We start from the raw sequence: 21,332 nt of genomic DNA on the forward strand, positions 1-21,332 counted from the left end.
TCCTTAAAAAATGATCAGTACAAAATGCAAACCGGTCTTCGGCTTTAAGCATCACAATTTTCAGAATCAGGACCCAAAAGAGAATCGCGATCCATTTAGGGTGGGTCGTGGACAGCTTTTAAAAAAACATGCAGTCGTTTGATGTTCCTGCTTCGGTACAAAGATGTAAACAGTTTCCTCATTGAACGTAATTAAGCAAGCGACAGGAGGTATAGCGTCCTCATAATTTACACCATGAGCAAATAAAGTGCAACTCAGCCTCTGGCAAGCAGAAGTCATAATGAGTGATAGGTAACACCTTTGGAAAACATATCCTACGCATGCGTTGCCAGAGGCTATTTTTTAAACAAAAGATGTTCTCTATTGTTCTTAACGTTCGTAAATGTTGGTGGTGACGATGTAACAATAAGTGAAATGTGGATCCCAGGGTGGCAACAGATGAGAATCTAAACCATCCAGGCAGTTATCAAACCTGGGCTTTTACATTTTGTTAAAATTTAATATTTTGTTAAAAAATTGATATTATGAATTAAATATGAATTGCCTTACATTTTAAGATGTCAAATGCACTGCCAGAAATCTTAGTCTGTTTCCAAATTAAGGGACATATCATATCCCACACAAACTAGTATAGGACCGCGTCCATGTGTTTTTGTGTTATGCTTAGCATGTGTGTGTACATGAATATTTGGTGAAATGAATGGCTGCATAATCACAGGCTGTCACGTTGTGGCTGTGGCTTTTATAAGGCTTTTCAAAACAGCAGTCACAAACAACTACAGGCTTTTATCCGTTCAGTCTCAGATGGACGGTTGCTTTTAAGACACCCCACAGGGTTCCAGCCTTTTTTTCAGCTGAATCTCAATTGTGGGTTGAAGCCCTGAGAGCCCAAGTTACTGGTAATATAGGATTGGAGATAAAAAGGAGACCTTTCACCCTGGTGTATTGCAAAAGTCTGAGCACATTTGAATACCAAGTCAGATTTTGCATTTTGTCTAGGGATTGAGTTGGAGTTTAGTTTCGGTGCTTTAAGAACTCATTTAATCTAGTATATTGAATAGCTCAGTGAGCATATCATCCATTTTAGTTTTGAAAGGAACATGACAAAGATAAGAGAATTTTTTTTGAAACAATGACTTTTTAAACTAGGCCAAACATTTGATGTTGTATTATCCCCAATATTTTTTAATACAGTATTTTGAAGGTTAAAACCATATGGCTAATATTGAAGCTGGTAAAGAAGAACGGAGGGAAAGTAGATATTCTTTTATTTATTCTGCATTCTCCCTTTAGGATAGGACAGGATGAGAAGTGTCTCATGCTAATAACTTTCTCTCCTTATGCAGAGGGAGTCTCAATGTTGCGTCAGCTTTTAAGATACTTGGCACATGATTGCTTCTTCTTCATAACATCTTAATAAAAGACAATTTTAAAAGACAATCTTAATAAAAAGACAATTTCTATGAAATATCTTTAGACATCCTAAAATTATATTTCAAGTATTGTGATATTATATTATGTATAATATGTGGCATTGAATGTTTTTTCAAAACAATAGAACCGATTGTAAAGAAAGACTCACATTTAAAATAGTAGAATTAGTCTCTGATTGCCACCATCAAAAAGTTACTTAAAATTTTGTAGAACATTTCAAATCTAAAAATATATCAATAAAATGTACTAACAGTGATATTTATGGCCGCTAATCACTCAACATGTTGGAAACTGCAGCATTCGAATACTTATAAATGTCAATTCTAAGAATCCACATCTCTATCATCTCTGTCAATGTCAACTGTTGACACAGTTGTTAAATATTTAATGAAAAATATATTTTTGTCCAACATACAAAACAAAATTAATTTTATAATTACCTATTTAATTGGACGATCTACTCTCTCCTTCAACTCTGATGAAAACTTGAACTCTTAGATTTGATGAAAACATTCGCGCTATAGTACTTTTACAACTTGCCACCCTTTCTCTAGTTACTATTATCATAATTTCTGAATTCTCCAGCTCTCTCTCTCTGACCAGCTACAACATACTGTGTGTGGGTGTTCATAATAAACCAGCTGTCAGTGAAAATGGAGGTCATTTTTCTTGCAATTAAGTTGGTTTTACTTTGCCAAACGGTTTTCTTTGCCAAACGGTTTTGATATAACCAGCTGTTACGTGAGATTCCTTAATTTTCTCTCCTTAGTAAATGGAAATGGATTTTTTTTTTTAATGCAACAAAGGATTAGTACTGTTATCGGAGAAAGCACAAATGCTGTTATTCAGGAAATTAAGTGGATGTGAGGTTCTCGTCAAGCTCACAGAAAAAATCACAAGAATTGAGTAGTGATGTAACAGAATACATACAGATAGGTGCATACTACGCTGACATCAACCATAGCGTCAAATTCTTGGCATTGTGAGGGTGGTATGTAAATAATAGTCACGATTGTGTCACTCCAGGGGCCCAACTATTAGTATACAAGAAATAAGAAAGAAGTTTGCGCAAGCTGCTTAATTTGGTGATACATGCACTTAATGTGACAGCAATAACATTTTCTCTTGCAAAGCTGTTAAGGATCGAGAGTTTAGAAGAGTCCATTTTGATGTTTCAGGTGCTCCAGCTTTTTCCTTCAGGACATTTTTCTCTCAGCTGGTGATGACAGATGAGCACTAGGTCACAGCATTACAGCTCTTTGTCTCTCATTCTCTCACTCACTTATCGCCACTCTACTTTTTCACCTTCACTCGCTTTGGCGACTTTACTTTTTATACATCCTTTACTCAAAATTGGCCACATTTTCTGTGAGTTGTCTTTTGTCTTGGGTTTGTTAGTTGAAAACCTTGAGATACAGTGGATATAAAAATGCTGGAAGATGAAATTCCTTTTCATCTTCAGCTGTGTTGCAAAAGCTTAAGGCTAACACTGACTGGTGTTTAGAACGGCTCATAAATCTCTCCACCTTGGCAACATGGGTATCATGAAAAACACAATTTAAAGATGATACCACACAGATGGGTGACAGGTGGTTTTCACAGATTCTCAATGGTATAAATTGATTCCACCTCTGACCCAGACACTTTAGCCGTCTTGCATGGTGAAATGAATAGCAAAAGAACAGTGATTCTTCACCTTTTTGTGAGACATTCCAGACAAATGCAACTACTAGACAAAAAATTTCATGCTTGACCATTTTTGACACTAGCTGTGTCAGACAGCTATCAAAGTCACATGACTAATGCTATCGACTAATCAAGATCTTTGATGAGCCCCAATATAGGAACATACAACATCAGTATCCTCACATTCCGCAGTGTTAAAGAGCTTAAAAACTCGTATAGTGATGGTCTTAACTTTTATGACCATGACTGAATCTTAAACAATTAAAATTATTTATATAGTGATAAATACAAAATTATATGTAGTGTAAACCCACAGCATTAAAACAACAAATGAACAAATAACTAACTAAATAAAATAAGTTGGCATTCCACTCCACTTACTATAACGTTTGAATCCTTTGATATTTTGATTTTAGAAGTAAATTGAAAATTATGCCTCACAAATGTCTCAAAATAAGGTAAAAAAAATGTCTGATTAAATGGTGCCTTGACAATGACGATGAGTGCAAGGAAATGTCATTGCGTGAGATGTAGTTGATCTGGCAGCTGGCATATGGATAATACCACATTGACTCTGCGTACACACACACACACACACACACACACACACACACACAAGCACGCAGCACCTGCCTCTCCACCTTACTTGTTCTTTTGAATTTGATGAAACTGCTTCAGTGACACGAACGATACGAAGAACAGCAATGCGGCGTGGAGATGAGAATCTGTTTTCACCATTTGTTTGGTCACATTTGTCAGCATAAAATAGTAAAGGTGGCCATTATGTACTTAAGCCGTGTTTTGTGTGAGAAGGTATGAGAGACACCACTGACTCAGGTAGCAGGTGTGTATGCGTAACAGCCAGCATAGCAGCTGCTGTGTTCCTATCAAGTATCTTTATATAAACACAGAGTGCTATGACACTCAACCAAACTGATGCTGAAACCTGATCAACCAGGATCCGTTCACCAACGGACAAAGACAGTGTGGAAACCACAAACCTAAGCAAACACACTCTACTTTTAGCACAAACATGACAGTTGAGTCACAGATGAGCCTAAACCTAAAGCCTTTTTTGTGCAGGTTTTTACACGCTGGGGGCTAAAAATGTTTAACTTCTGTGAGAAAAGTAGCTCATCCAAGGTGCATCCAGATGCATTTTCTCTGGTGAGCTATGAATCTCGGATTGTTTGCTAAACGAGCAGTGACTGGCTTAGTTTCGACTAGCGGCAAGATATTACAGACAACAGTCGTGCCCTCTCTAAATGTTGCCATGCACCTCGAGGGTGATGATTGTTAGCTGTATCGCTTGAGAAACTTTGAAATAACACACACTGATTAAGACCTGGGAAGGACACACTTGACTTCCCAGTGGATGTCACATCCATCTTCTATAAGTTAAATCTTCCAGACATGCTTGATATACATTAAGTCATGTAAAATGACAGTAGAACTTTTGACCTTTCAGTGGCTTATGCTGAAACCTCGAGGGGGATTGCAGAAGGGGTGCATGGACCGAAAGAGAAGCAGGAGATGTGATAGAAATAGAAATAAATGGCAGCATGATGAGTTGTTCAGCATAAGGATGAGGCATATATTTAAAGAGGTCAAAAGTGAAGTAATGGCTAACTTGTTGATTGGTGCAAAGAAATTACAGTCCCTGCAATAGAGCCATAAAACCATTTACAGTTAACTATTGGTTAATTTAGCTTGATTTATTTCTTATTTTCGAAGAACGCAGATGGAGATTCTGCAACCGAGCCAGGAAACAATTTAAGCAAACAATATTTGGAGTGACACAAGCCCTAGGCTTACAACTTGGCCATAGGTGCATGCACTGTATGTGCAAAAAAAACGGATAGAAGCACGGGCACATAAACAGCAAGATGCCAAGCTCTGGAAGGCACGAGGTCATCGGGTTGGTGCTTTAATATACCCGGGGCAGTCCTTAACCTCTGAGGTGCAATGAACAAACAGACAGATAGCTGGAGATATACAAGGAAGGAATATTGCTGTGGGGAAATCAGGCCACATGTGGTATATGGGCTACTCCCTTCCGTGGCTGCCTGAATATCATTTGAGCCCGGCAATGACTTTGACATGCAATTGTGTTGGTTGAGGGATGGTCTTTAAGGGACCACAGTGCACTTTCCCCCAAAATAAGGGTCATTGAGACTATTGAATTTTGTTGTTTCACAAACTTATAACAGCATGAGCTGGGGTATAATCCACAAAAAGTCTTTTCTTTTTTAAATGTGTGGATGAAATACAAATATTTGGATATCGGAGAGCCCAATATTGATGAACTATTTGATTTTCATACTTTTTCATGCATAAGGTGCAATATGGATGCTTTTATTTGCCGTGCAATTACACTGACTTGCTTTGAGTGGAACGGGAGAGGGGCTCTTGCGACAGTTGGAAACAAAGTTTGGATTTGGCTTCTCAATCTTGCGACTGTGTTATTACAGAATTTTTATTAGTTAAATGTGTTCTGAAAATCCTGTCCTGTTAAAAAAAATCTTTAAATAAGTCCTGTCATTTTTTTACTTAGTAATACCCATGAGAACCCAGTCTACTCAAATTTATGACATTGTATTGGACCTAATTGGTTTTAAAGACATAAAGGCCTTGTGCTGTATAAAGAGATTATATAATAGTTCCTGCAATAATCAGTGAAGTTAATTAGTGAGACTTTATGTGCAGTACAGCAAATAGTTTGTAGAGATTTATGTTTTACTAAGGCCAGTACAGCATAAAATAGGTAGGGGAAAGAAAAAAACCTCAAGAATTCTTAAACGCTAATTGCACAGTATGAAATAAAATCACTCATTAGGTGGCTTGATCCTTTTTTTCCAGCTCTATCAATTACATCTTGAAAGTATGATGTATGATTAAAATATATCTTAAATGGAATTTTTAATCATCTCGTTTAATTTGATTTGACGCCTACAGAAACAGCCGCTTTATAAAGCTTACTGAATGAAATCCATTTGCGTTGACAAAGAAAAGGAGACTGCTTCATATTTCCAACTAAAAGAAAAAAATTCTTTTAACAAGCCAAAAGTATGAAAAGAAAACACCTCTTCATTCAGCAATTTTGTTTCCAAACATTTCACCGCCCGTCAGCTTGAACCTTCCTCTTAATTGGTGTGAGCTCAAGCAGTTGTACAGATGGGGGGTAAAGACATACTTTTTTTTTTTACCCCCTCAAGTAATGGGGTTCTGCATAGAAATTTAATCAGACAGTTGCTTTTTGTGCATTGCGTGCTTGGCTTTTAAATGGATGTTATTTCGAATAAATAAGGCTGCGGTTAAATGCAAAGGCCTTTTAAAGGCACTGATGAGCCACCAAGGAACTACTTGAGGCTACGCTGGGGAGAAGACATCAGCCGGGGAAATTAACAGCTAAGTTAAGACGGTGGTGCTTTATGAGACCATTTATAGTCTGTATCGTCCCCAAACATTGCCGCTCTACATGTATTCACATATCTGCTTCCAGATGCAAGTGGAAGTGAACATGCATCAAATGTCTTAAAAAAAGAAACAGGCCTTTAAAAGGTAACAATCATAACAAAGTAGAACTTTCAGAATTCAGACCCAAACACACCTAGTGTGTACTTTATTGGCTTGACAGGTTTTTTTTTTTTTTGGTAAGGTTTTTGTTCCAGTCTACTGCTGGACTTCAAAATATTCGGAGGCTAACAAATAGTCTGCTTTTTATGTATAACAAAATTGCCATTTTATGTTTGGGTGAGTTGTGAGCGAAGCGATTTTCCAGGAAGATTTTTGTTGCATCCCAGGTCACTGAGCTTGTGCCCTTCCACTTTAACAAATGCTCGTATGTAATAATTCATGATCTTGAAACCAATCATGGTTGTTTATGCTTGAACTAACTTTGCATTGATTCCTTCAACCATGAATGCCCTTTCACCTCTGTCAGCCTGGCAAGGATTTGTAGTGCTCTCCACTTTGGGATCAATGCGCACACGCACGCATACACGGTTTGGTGTCACTTTGGCGTGTATTGTAAAGATACAAGAGATACCGGTAATAGCATAGATTTTTACATTAATGCTTTCACACTCTTCGGGAGTATCTTTAGCTCACCCTGTGACCTAATCTGACAAATGCCGACATTGAAACATAGAGATCACGGATTGGCATTTAAATATATATCCTTGAACAAATTTGAATGTATAAATCTTAATTGGTTTGTCCAGCACATCAGCACATTCTGATGTACAACTGTTTCTGTCCCAGGTTTTATCCTTTTAAGGAAAAGCCTAATAATGTTTTTTTTTTTAAAATAACAGTTATTTAAAAAAATATATACTATGACTCTCTGGAATTAATGTGGGTCATAAACAGCTTTCATATATTTTACTTGTAGTCAAATCTCATAGGCGAAGAGTTTGTCAGGCATTTTAATTTATAAACTTATTTCCCCATGAGAAACTATAGTCGTCATATATGGAACCATGTATTTGTCTACATTTATGTCGCCCAGCCTGTCAATCACTGATGATTCATCTTCCGCTGCTGGAAAACAAATATGGAAACATGAATAAAACATTAGAAAAATAGACGTATAGCTAAAGCAAAAATAAGTACTCTTATTTGAGTGAATAACAGGATCCCTTGCGACATTGAAATTGGGGCAATGACAAAATTCGAGATGTCGAAGCCTGAAAAGTTTGTTACAGTGTCAAAAGTGGACTATAAGAATTAAAAGACAAAATGTGGCATATCCCCCTGCCCTTTTCTACTTGTGTTACACTTGCGCACACCAGCTCATATCTTAATTACTGAGGCTTGATGGGTACTTAACCTTGCCTCTCGCTGCTTAGGCTAATGCAGAGAGGTCAGGAGTGTGCTGATTGGCTGGCTCACTGTCAACTCAGCCAGAAACGACTGTTGGAGTGCAAATGAGCGGATGAGCAAGGGGATGAGACACAGCCGCAAGGACAAGGGAAAGGAGAGACACCTAAAAGAAAATGTACTTTAGTACAAATCCGAATCAAATCTAGCAGCTAAAATTTAAGATGTATTTTTTTACTGCATGGAATGGTTAGTTTCAAATTATTTTGAAGGCACTGTTGTTTTTTTATGTATGTCAGTTACATTACGTTACGTTGGGTTATATTATGCAGTATTTCTCTTTTGTTATTTTTACTTTTTTGCCATTCTTCAGACGTCACGTCTCACTCTAAATTCTTCCTGCTCCAAACATCCCTTTACCACCTTCATGTTTGTGCTGTGGCCATGTTAGGACATAGTAGCCATCTACCCACCATCCGTCTTGACATAAAATAAATGAAATGACTTTAATATTGGCTTACTGCAAATATTTTTCTTGTGGGAATTATTTAAAGGTGACCAAAATAAAATGTATGCACAACTTAAACGCTTTGGACGGAAAGATTTTCAGTGACACAAGCAGCTTCAAATTCCTGGTTTGTGATAAGCTGTAGCTTATGAACAGCTGCTGCTTTTTTACTGTGATACACATTGGATGACAGAAAATTTCCCTAATAAGCTTTTATCTGAAAAATCCTGTTTGGTTTTGGAATGACACGCACGCTTATTTTAACAGTGCTGCTTAAGTTGTCTTGAAATGTCAAATGTTTTCATTATTTTTACAAGGCAGTGGAATCTGTCAAGCTTTTCATCAGCAGAAAAAGACTTGTCTTGTATAGAGAAACTAGTAAAGGTTCAGATCAAAACTTGAAAAAAAAAATCAGTGTGAACTTTCTTTTTCAAAATCTATTGAAATTGATGTGTGGTTAAGAATGAAGCATACAGACCATGATCTTTATATAGCATAGCGTGCACCATTTTTTGGTGATCGTTGAACCATCAAATCATTTACAGGAAGACTTGTCAACCCTTTATTAATTCAGATTTAGTATATGTTTCTGTGAAACTGAATATTACGTCATACAATGTTTTGTCATAGGAAAAGTAGAGTGAAGAGAAAATCCTTGTTTTAAAATTCATTAAGTTCACAACTGTGAAAATTTTCTGTTCAGAAGTTTAGGTCAAGTTACAAACTAAAACTTAAATGGCCTTTGACTTATGAGCTTACATGATAGAAGTAACATTTGCTTGTCTCAGTGCGTAATGAACTCGTGTGGTTCCCCACTAAGTATGTATTGCAAAATGGTTCGGGGTGTCAGACAGCCGGATGAGTCACTGAAAGGGCATAACTCTCATGTGCACAAACCTCTCTTTGAATAAAATTGACTTGAAACCCAACAAAACCCAGCAAGGGATCCTTGTTGATGTTCAGAATGCAATCTTACTGGCGTGCCAAGGGGATATATCACTTTGGGCTTTTTAGGAACGGGCAAGCCATATATTATTTTTTCTTTACTGCAGTTAAAGAGATTCCTTTCAGATGTTTGGCTTTTGCACTTTAGATTTTCTTAGCGCATTGACATCTTCTATATAGGTCATGCACTGTGGTTTTGCCTTGAGTGGTTCAACATTGTATTTACAGTAAGGGCTTATCTAAGTCAACCTGATCAATTGAGTTAGACATTTAGTCTGGTCTAATTTGACTGATTCACTGTGTCCACTCAGCTGTTAAAAAACAGTGTGTACAGCATATCCCTCCTCACCATACATGCATACTGTACATACCGCAGAGGTCATACATCTATGCATAGGCTGTTACATCGCCATCCGTGACTATGTGCAGTATGTTTAAGGGATGTGGTTTGTTAATACCATCTGTGGGTGTGCATGGATGCGTGTGGTCTTCAGGCAATGGAGAGCAGCAACACAAAGTTGACGGGGGCTGAAGATGTTTAGGGCGCGATGCCAAGGAAATGGGCACGCACACACACACACATCCCTTTTCTTGTGATCTCATGGGACATCTGCTCTGGTCCGGGTCACTGGCAGCGAATGCTCGGTTGGGCTCAAAAGTATCGCCAAGGCAACCGCATCGCATAATCCATTTCATCCCATACGGGAACTGTGTGCGACCAAACTGTGCTGTTCCCCTCGAGGTGATGAGACAATGACTCTGATGCCACCTGCTTACACGTTGTGTCAGTGACGTCTATGGGCAGGGAGCAAGTATCGTATTGGAGGAATGTTGGGCCCGTTTTGGCAGGCGATGGTGTGAATTATGCAGGCGTACCTCTACCGTGTTTGTGATGAGAGTGTGAGTCCTTCATGACGAGCGCTGTCAAGAGAACAAGCTACTCGGCTACAGCTACAATGTCTACTGTCAGGCTTTCCTCGCTTCAGCAAGCATTTCAGCTTGTTGTACTCACCATTTTGTCATTAAAGTGAAGCCTCCAGATTTGAACAGCCCTGAGGTTGAACAATTGGGCAAACAACCAAAATATGATTTTAAAGTTTCTCAACATCCGAGTTACATCAGCATATTGAACTGTAATCCAGAAAATATTGTGAGACATCAGTTTATCTCAGCAGAGCTCAGTTCCAACAGCATCAATCTTATTCACTCTGCGGGTTTGCACTTTACCTTGTAGTATAGACCAATACATATATTTTTTTATGTTGGCTTAGTAGCAACATTATATAGTTGCACGTGTGCCAACCGGATGTGTATGGACCTCAACAAAGCTTTCAAAAACTTATTTGGCAATACCACTGTGGCAGTATGTAATGTTAAACCTGACTTGATCTTAGATTCATCCAAACTGATTTTGACAGAATAAAGCTTTTTTTTTTTTATTTTAAATAATACTATGGTGGTTTGGTTTCGTTATGCCTTAAGTATTGGTGGTTGGTATTGGAACACTTCATGATTACCCAATTAATGGTCTGCTGCCAATGCCTAGGTAATGGCTTAATAAAAATAATGAATCCTGCTGTTGAATCATTATTTTACATAATCAAATACTGTCATAAATATCAGTATCAAGCAGGGGCCTAATGGCATCTGGAAAACATTTTCAAGTCAGACGAAACGTGTGACCTTTCTCAATGTTCTTTAAGTTGGCAGTGGTGTTGACGTGATAGCCCATCTTCAGTAGAACCTAGATCAGTGTCTTTGTTTCACATTCTTCATTTTTTTTATTATTCTGCATGTCTAACAAGCATTTATAATTGTGCAGAAATAGATGTTGAAATAAAAGAGATGCTAAAATGACCCTGACTACACACCGGTCATATCTTACAGACGTTAGCTTTCATCCAGTGTGCTTCTGCTCGTTTTGGCTCCGAATTGGTCGTTTGTCGTCTTTCAACATGTTCTCTCTGTTTTTTTTTAATTTTATTTTATATTTACACACCCACCTCCTCCACCTCACTATCTTTGTTTTGCTGAAGAATACAAACACGCTGTGAACCAAAACACAACTGACAGTTTGCATCCACTTTTATTACTCCTCCTCCTCTGTCCTCTTAATTCCTCCCTCACATTCATGCACCCCCTCACTCCCTTCACCCCTCCCTTTCTACCTCCAGCTGTCAGGAGGCTTCATTATTAAAGATTCATAGTCGAGTCTGGGCTGCGCCTCCAAAAGCTTTTGTCAGACAGGCAGAGTGTCTCAAATCTTACTGCCACTAACTGGAGGTGACATGGAAACACTCCCATGCTCCCCCCCCCCCCATAAATGTAGAGGCTTCACCATGTATAGTTCTGCCCACTATGTTTTATTTTATTTTATCATTTTAGATATAATGCATATAAATAGACAACTCTGAAGTCACTTATTGTTTCCAGGCTTGGCCTTGAAATTCCAGCTGTTGTCAACTGTCGGTGAAGTAAATAAACAATATTTGTGTTTTTCTATTGTCCATCTGACATCAACCTTTAAGAGGATTTTAGATTCAGAGGGGAGCCAGTTTGACGTGTCAACTAAACAGATCTCTGAGCTGTTGCAATGTCATTTGTTGTCTATGGACCAGGCATCTTTCCAACAATGTTCTCTTCTTTAACCAATTTCTCCTACATGGCAAAATTGTTATTTTATTTAGTATTATCATATTTTCCACTATGGTTAAAAAAAAAAAAAAAAGTTTGGTTATTTTGCTCTCCTTTTTAAATTAAAGTAGGAACATGTGTCATCTGCCTTTCTTGTAGCATGACACGTGAAGGCCTTTTAAGCATCTTGTCAACCATTTGAATGAGTAGATTAGTGGCTCTGAATTTTCCTTTCAAAAACAGTTTTTCGTGAAATGTCTAGACAGGCCTGGTTATTTATGGCCATTAAGTTATTTGCATGTGTGTTTACCAGTTAGAATAAAGTCTTGTCAAACTGAGTGATGGAGGAGCACATTTTAAGTGTTCCTACTGATCTGTAATTTTGTTGGGGAACAAAGTTTTAATATATATGTTCCTTCTTTTTTCTTTTACAGAAAAGCCCAAGAGCAACAAAAAAAGGTGGTATTAGCCGGTTGTGTTCCACAGGCCCAACCTCGAATGGACTATCTCAAAGGGCTCAGCATCATAGGGGTATGTTTGCTAGTAGTTTGCCTTTATTCAATTATACATTTGGCTATAAAAAGTGAGTTTGATGTAAGAGCCTTTAATTTTAAACATTGGCTTTTTTTTTTTGTACATACACCCATTGAAGATATTGCAGGCCATTTTTACAAGTCACTTGCAGCATGTTGAGTCTGGTTTGGTCTTTTCGGACCCCCCTGCTGTTTTGTGAATCAGTATCGCTCCCCAGAATACAAGACTAGTACCACTTAAATAAACTTGCATAGACAATAGAAAAGAGGGCAAAGTTTTAGTTGTATGAGAAGAAACGAAAGAAATAAGATAAAGAGCAACTCAAATGGGGAGAACGAGCCATATATTATATTAAATCTGAATGGAATCACAAATTTCAACCTCTGAAGCAACCATTGGAATAATAACATAGCGATAATTATCATTAGATTAATTGAATCCGAGTCTAGACAGCAAATCAACACCCCCTCATCTAAAATGATCAGTGATATTATATTGCTATGGGTCGTAGTGTGTAACCAGACTATATAATGAATCAGACCAGCTCAAGCTAAATTCCACAGCTGTCACATTTTGAAGAGTGCACATTTATGTATTGATAATACTTAACAATGATGCAAAATTAGTGTTTCCTGGCAAATGAACATTCATCAAACAGAAGTATTTGCTCTTTAATATTCATAACCATTATTGCAGTACTGTTACAGTTTTTCTCATCTTTCCCCCCTTATTTTTCCTTTTGGTTCATTACTTGTCCCGAGACAACAACATTTATTCCAACAATCTTTTGTGACTGTTATGAAAAGATTACATTGCAAACTATGGTTGTGTTCAGTTGTGCTTAGTTGAGTTCATATCAATAATATCAGGGGTAAATAAGCATTATTCCAGGTGAAATAAGATATATTTTACAAATAACTTATCTTTTAACCATACCTTTATTAACTCCTTGATCTCCAAGAAGCTATTTATAAATTTCACCAAGGAACTTTTAAAATGAAAAAAAAATACAATAATGTGCAAATTGATAGCTCAAGTTAAAACATATATGTGAAGTACTTTGTTGAAATTGTTGGTAAATCAAGCAAATACTCTTGGTCACTTTAAAATCTATTGTTCAGGAGTAGAGATTTTGCATTAAATGAATAATGCAGTTCCATTTAAGTAAACATGCCACTATGTAACGTAATTACATTCAAATCACATTCAAGTAGCATGTATGTATAATATAATTACATTCAGATAAACAAGCTTGTATGCGCGTACGCCTTCAGGGCGCGGCAGAAACATCTGGGAAGTTTGCCACTGCTGTGCATCCTATTGTCATGAAGAGATTGGGTTTTGCATTGATACAGACACACGTGCACACGCAAACAGACAGACAGAAACCCGCGCATGCATGAAGGGGCACATATGGTAACGATCACAGAGCAAGGCGTACCATTGCACGCACACTCCTTTCATGTGTCCTCTATCAAAACACACAACGGTAGTGACAGTTGGTGGTATATGAAAATCAGATTCAAAGTACCAGTCGTGAATTTTTGTTTAGTGAATCCTCTTAATGGCTAGGTGGGGGGTGCTTAAGACTGCTTTTGAAATAATTTGTTCTTGTAGTGTTCACATGTGCTACATGATTATGTGCTTTGTTTGTTTTGTTGTTTTGAGACTTTATTGTGAAATGAATGACAGTGTAAGTGTGCGCGAGGTACACAGTCACGCAAGCCCACGGTGTTTCACGTCGCCGAGCCAGACATGTCACATCCTTTATCTAAGATGCATCACACATCTCCACGCAAACAAACAACAGCTCCGGCTTAGTAATCAGAGAATTACAAGAGATACATCCACATCAGCCCTCATGGTGCACATCTTTTTGTACGGCTTGCATGTTCTTTGTTCTCGTTTTTGTATTTGTCCCACATATGTACACATTTCACACTGCCTACTACTGTGATCAAATTTTACAAGATAACAAAAAGGAAACCTCATTCCAAAAAAAAACCTGTTTGGAATAGAAAACCTACATTCTGAATCAGTCGCTAATCAGTCAGGCCACATATAGAGGTGAACAAACTTTTACAATATGTGAATGTCTATGTATGAAAATAAATACCAATGAAATATAAAAATCATCAGTAAGCATGACACACCGAATGTCTTCTTATGTCAGGTTTTATGCCACCAAACTAGTTTGTTGCGTGCCTTTTATCATATCAACACGTTATACAATGAGTCCTGACCCACCAGTTGAGAATCGCAGATTTAGATTGTCTTTTGTTACTCCGTACTTTGTTGTTCAATCCAATCAGTTCAGGCCAAATGTAAAATCACATGGTGGCTTATGCTGCCACAGCCAAGACATTTATATGGCGACATACCGAGTACTTAATGGCCACTTAAAAACCTGAGCCGTATCGCTCTCACATACTGTTTTACAGGTGGAAAGTAAATGTACTGTTTAATGGCAAACATTGATAGGAACTCAACGACACACGCATTCCCCACTAGCAGTTGATTGCCATATCTACAGTATGTGCGAGCAATGCTGCAGGAATTCTGTAGCATCTTGGAAATCTGGACATCTTCTTATCTACATTGTGCTGACTTGACATAGACACAATCTGATTTTATCAGTTTGAACTTGACTGTGCACAAACATGCCTTTGCTTTTGTGTATTTTAGGTCCAACAGATTGATCGAGTGGTAGAGGTGGTGGACGAGGCTGTTAAAGGTATTTAAATGTACACAGAAATACACCACTGTTTAATTCAGATTACCCCGAGTTTGTTGTATAAAAAATATATTAGTCCGTTTTGGTTCTTTCTAAAACAGCTTGTCAAATGCTTTTTTCTGTCAAGGAAGACTGACTCACATGTCAGTAATTAGTTCAACCATTTAAAACTATCTTGGCACCACAGTACTCTACTGTTAATGAAGGTCACACAGAGTTTATTATGGATGTCCACTAAAGCTGTCATACACCCTCCAGCTGTTCTCTTCTAAAAACAACAACTGTAAAACAGATTGGCTTTTGCATGTGTGCCCGTGTTTGAGTGTATGTTTGCACTGGAAGCTTCTTAATTAGGGACATTTAAATTTTACAGTGTAATCAACTCTAAATTGTCTGACTACACACTCTTACTGTACAGTATGCACATACAGCGCATATGAACTACATCCAGAATAAGTATTTGATATTCTTCTTTTTACCCATCTGCCTTCTCATACCGTTCTCGATCGCCTACTGCCCCCCCACAACAGAAACTAATTTACCCAGTATCATTACTGTTCTTTACGACCATATAAATCCAGAGCTGTTACTTCAGCTGAGAGGCCAGGAGACCTTTAAACTGGGGATTTGCCTTTTGTAATGGTAACTAAAATACGCATGCCAATGAATCGTAAGACGCAGTTCTTTGCTTCAACAAAATTGCTTGCAGGTCTCTTTTCCACATAACGAAAACATTGGCAAGCTTTTATGAGCTTGTGTCTTCATGTGTGAGACGATCATTTCAGTTTGGGTCTTCGTTTAAAAGGAATATAACCGCCACTCAATAAGAATACCCCGCCACAGTAAAGCTGTGTTTAATTTTACAGAATCTTTGAACCATAAAGCTTATGTTACTACCTGTTGTAAATGACTTGCTTTATCTTGGTTTGAGTTGCTGAGCACGCACACAGTATTTTAACATTATGTGTTCACATACATATTGTTGGATAGGGCAGTTAATGCAGTCAAAAGCTTACTTATCCAGTTTATTTGTCTTTCACCACATGTTGATTTTCTTGCAAGCACACTTTATGACCATGCAAATCCATTTTTTCACGTTTATTTTTTTTCTCTGTTTTTCTGCAATAATGTTTACTTAACAATAAAATCTGAAAAAATCTAACAATTGTTTTTCAATATGTAAATTTTGCTAATGTTTGGCAAAGTCACCAAGTAAAAGAAATGTTGGACCATGCCAAGATTGAAATACATTTTTGATTGTCAGATGCCATAATACATATGTGTATCCTTTGTAGAGCAGTCTCAGTGTTTCAATTGGTGTTCTGATATCGATCTCTCCTAGTTGAGATTAAATCCTCAGATGATACCATTTCACCTTTTGTTCTGAGGTTTTTTTTTAGAAACAGTTTAGATTCCGCCTGTACTTGTGTGTATGAGAGAGATCGGAGCACACAAGGTTAGCCGGGCTAATGCATCTACTTAGCGAGAGATCAGAGGCTATATAGCATCAATATGACCTCATGATCCGTATTTCACCAGGATAAACAAACTGTTACCGTGTTCCTTGCTAAAAATAAGATCAAGCTTAAGAATAAAGATATATCTGCGACAGAAACAAAGTTGACCCATTCACATCGATTTAAAATGGAATTCTGAATGATATTGTAAACACCATCTTTTGATGCTTAGTGACCTCGTATTTTGATGTGACAACATCAAATGCTGGTACAGAGGCTTGCTGCTGTCTAGCTATGTGCTGCAGTTAAAATTGTTTTGGTTTTATAGAAATGTGGATTTTTTTTCTGTAGTTTTCTTTAAAAACACTACAAAGCCATCTCCCCTTATAATTAATTTAGCAGACATTACCGAGATATTAACACCGTTCGATACAATTGTAGGTGTTGCTTGGGCCATTACATTGACAAGATAACCGATCAACATTAAACCCCCTTGCGCTCCTCGTCATCAGCCACCTTTGTCCGTTATTTCCAATGTTCCCCACCCTGTTGATACCTTCCAATCAAACAGCAGATCCACCTCTTATGAGACATCAGTCGTAAGTCAAGAGGTCATCCTTTTAGCCCCTATTGCTGTGATCCAACCGTCCATCTACCCGTCGTACACAGCTTTCATCTGTGAGGAATTCATCTTCTTGTCTTCTATCTATTCTTTTTCCCCATCTTTGCCGTCACCCTTTAGGAGGCATTTATGAGTGGATTGATTACGTCAAGCCATATTTATAGAGATGTGAAAAAGCAGGAACATTTGAAGGGTGGGAAAGACTAAGGCATGGAGAATGTGGTTATCAAGTGTATATATAGGATTGCCCACCAGAACAATTGAGCCCGATGAACTCTGTATTTTGAGATGAAAAATGGACAGCACTTTTCAATTTTGCCCACTTTGGCAGAATATTGTAAGATCGTCAGTGGCATACAATTGACAAGATTCAAAAACCTCAAGGAATTTGCCCACAATAAAAATAATAATAATAATAGTAACATATTAAAATAAAAAAGCCTTAAATAGTTCATCTAAACTTTCCTGTGTTGGTGATGCACTGATTTACTGGATCAAAGAACTGATCGGGTCGAGCAAATAAAAAAAAATATAATAAATAAAAGAAAAGAATATATATTGCTACATTGCCAGTCAGCTTTCTGGCAACAGCAGCTAGCTGTAAGAAAGCCAAATCCGCAGCCAGTCCTACGTTTCGTGAGCGGAGTTTTCTCATTTCCCAGCTTGTACTGGGATATTACGACCAGTCACGCCTCACCGATTGGCTTTTTGTCCTCCTCAGGGGCAGATAGTAATTTTTATCTACCAATGATAGCCATGCTTCCTGCCCTGAGCCCACCCTCCCTGGAGACTCATGTAAAGCGGATAGAAACAGCAAGACAATTCCATCCCTCAGCGCCTCCATCTCGCGCACATCTTTCTATAAGGCTATTAGATGCTTAGAGAGAGGAGACCACAGTATTCCATTTCGACACAATAAAGGTTGAACATCACTGACATTTAACTATTTGACTCAGTTATGGGTTTTTATTTGTGCCCCTTGTATGGTGTGTTTTCTAGATAACTTTGTCAATTTTTGTCATTTACAATTCACTCTGTGTGCAGAATCCATTTATTGAAATGAAAATGTGTCCGTATTTTCACACGTGAAGCTGAACGTATTATTTTAGCAAGTTGCGGGGATCGGCAACTAGTTTAGTTTTCATTAATGGCATAATTATAACTGCCTTAAAAAAATGGATGAGCTTTCACCCAAAAACTAATGAAAAGAAAGTTCAGGGTTTTCAGTAAGATTTTTATTGTGTTTAACATCAATATTTATAAATATTTAAAAACATAATTTCATACGCACCTGAGGCTAGAAATTAAAGCAAGTCTGTTGTCTAAAATGCGTGATCATTGCAAACAGCCGATTACAAATAGCCAGACACCTTATTTTTGCTTGATTTCTATCTTTGTGGCCCCTTCTTGACAAACAGACTATAGTTTTGTTGTTCAATGAAGAAATAATACAGTGGAGTGTATTGTATGTGTATGTATGTCACAATTTTCTGTTGAAGTGTGCAATGCAGATGTGCAATGTTCATTCGCTTGATGTTCGATGAAGAGTCTCCATCTGTATTTTTTTGTGATAGTCTACTCAGGTTGTGTGTTAATTTTTAACTAACGCAACTCAAGCTGATCAAAAACAACCAAACAAATTGGCACTGTTTAAGGAGAGGGAGACATTACTATTGCTTTAATTTGCCGCATAATTTTGTTTTCTGTTTTAATTCAGGTCATTCAGTTCGTCTTTTGGGCCAGAAGAAAGATGGAGGCCGGAGGCTAGGGGGAGCCAGACTTGACCTTCCCAAAATAAGGAAAAACCCTCTAATTGAAATCATCTCCATTAACACGGGGTAAGACACAAATGATGTACAGTACAATATTATCCAGCTCCCTTGATTTGAGTTTGTATGTGATTTACAACTTGACAAAACAAATTACACAGCTATCAATTATGAGCAGTTCACTTTATCTCGGTTATGTAACCTCTTAAGTAGTTACATTGTCTTTAGTTGAAATGTAGAGTATTAGAAAACCACACTTTTACAGTGGTAACAATAATAGCAGTGTATTAAAAAAAAGTGAAAAGCTCAGATTCATTATAATAGCTGCATTGCATCAAAGACATTGCAAATTGCATTTCAAATTAAAACATGAAGAAAAATGTGTACAGAAAACAAAAAAAAAGCTATTGATGGTATTCACAAGTAGCAGTCCCTGCTAATATTTTAATTCGTTTTTTTCTTATGTTGCTACGTAGACGTTGCTTTACAGGACTTATTTCTCTAGAAGTATGGACTTGAAAAAATGTCTTGCAATCTAATTGCTAAAACAGAAATTTATTTAAAATGGTAATTTATGACAATTTAACTAACCAGGTCTGCAGCCACGCTCATATCACAACATTTTATGAACTAATTTCATGCTGCGACAAACCATGTCCTGTATTCTCAGTGGGCTACTTAAAAAAGGGTTTGTTCAGACTAATTCCTCTCTGCTTGACCTTCACTGATGGCAATCTAGAAGCCATTCCTGTGCACATCTTCAATGTCCGTACATTAATGATGTCCATCACGAAGCAATGAACTACCGATTGTAGTCACAATGCTTGCTTTGATTTCTTCAGGTTTTGTTCCGCCACTTTTGTCCTGTATACAAGCGTCACATAATTCCTTTGTTTGACATGTTCTGTAAAGAGTTTTCTGCAGTTTAGTGGTCTTGAGACTTCATGCACTAACTACATATTTATTTTCATATCCATTATAACGGAACATGAGGACTAGTATTACCTGCCCTTGAGTTCTGGGCTTAAATGTATTACTGCCCAAACACAAGAAGAGCGAGACATTGTTGTTATTAAGAGTGTGACATTGATGCAGTACAAGAACATTTTCCATCTACAGCACATTACTATAAATGTCATACTTTATGTAATGTATAATTTAGAGCTTGAGTCACGTTGAATGTTGCTGTTTTTGCTTTCTGTAGTATGTAGTATGTATGCATGTCTTTATTTTTTAAGGGGTCACATAAGCAACAAGCAAATCCTCTTGCGTTTTTGTTATTTTATACTGGAAGTCTTTTAGTAGGCTGTTGGATAAAGTGAATAGTTGCTGCAAATCCTTACTGAACATCTGCTTTTGTGTAATTTGGTCAGTCATTGGTGTCCCTAATTTGACCAGGCTTCGCTGATATAAAATTATATGTGAGAGAGACAGTGTGTTCTTTATGTGCTCTGTTTTTAGATAATCCATTTTAAATCCTCTTCTGAAGTCGTGACATCATTGGTGACATTTGTTAGCAGACAAAACAAGAGAGATCTTTGTGCAACGCGCGAATGCAGAGCAGACCCAACTCCTGCTGCCTCCTGCCTCTAAAGAGAATGTTGGAAAGATGACAAGAGGCATTAGAGGACTTTTTTCTTTTGGACAAATGTTAGATTGAAGCCTTGCTCCGTCATAAAACAAATTCATTTTCATCCATAGTTTCATGTTAATGTCAAAACGTTATTATAAATTGCATTTATGTTCTCATACGACTGCTATACTAAAATTTTTATAAAAGTGCATCAAAGCCATTTTGTAAAAAAAAAAAAAACTAGCTCGTAGACATTCAGACTTGGAGGTATTGGGTATGGAGATGATGGAGGCAGTGTTTTGGCAGGTTGAAATAGATGTTAACTGGACCAAGGTGTTGAAAATATGTTGTTAGCTTCTTTGTCAGCTGGTGGACAGTCCCTCAGTACATGTTGATTTAAGAGGCACATGTGTTGATCAGAGAGGACTATAAACTATAATGTGAGCATTAACATGTTACAGTAAATTATTTTTGTTATATTGTAATCCACCTTTACTTAAGCACACAGACTCTCAACGGCATCAGGGTGTAGTTTTTACACATGGGACAACCTCATGGAAATGTCATTCTGTATTCCAATTGATTCACAATATGCCGTTGCATGTTAATATTATT

The 21,332-nt window shown here is 37.4% G+C and overlaps 1 protein-coding gene across 2 annotated transcripts in view; it reads left to right on the top strand.

The window, feature by feature from the left end:
- The window catches only part of cdkal1 (CDK5 regulatory subunit associated protein 1-like 1), a 171,492-nt gene that overhangs the window by 25,963 nt on the left and 124,197 nt on the right, over nt 1-21,332 (top strand). For both annotated transcript variants that reach the window (XM_088386707.1, XM_088386706.1), the window contains exons 6-8: nt 12,463-12,559; nt 15,248-15,296; nt 19,093-19,213. In XM_088386707.1, the coding sequence (XP_088242833.1) occupies nt 12,463-12,559; nt 15,248-15,296; nt 19,093-19,213 (267 nt within the window). The remainder of the gene's footprint in view (nt 1-12,462; nt 12,560-15,247; nt 15,297-19,092; nt 19,214-21,332) is intronic.

The sequence above is a fragment of the Syngnathus floridae genome, chromosome 10 (assembly GCF_059516105.1).
Source record: "Syngnathus floridae isolate MCC-2025c chromosome 10, RoL_Sflo_1.0, whole genome shotgun sequence".
Classification (NCBI taxonomy): domain Eukaryota; kingdom Metazoa; phylum Chordata; class Actinopteri; order Syngnathiformes; family Syngnathidae; genus Syngnathus; species Syngnathus floridae.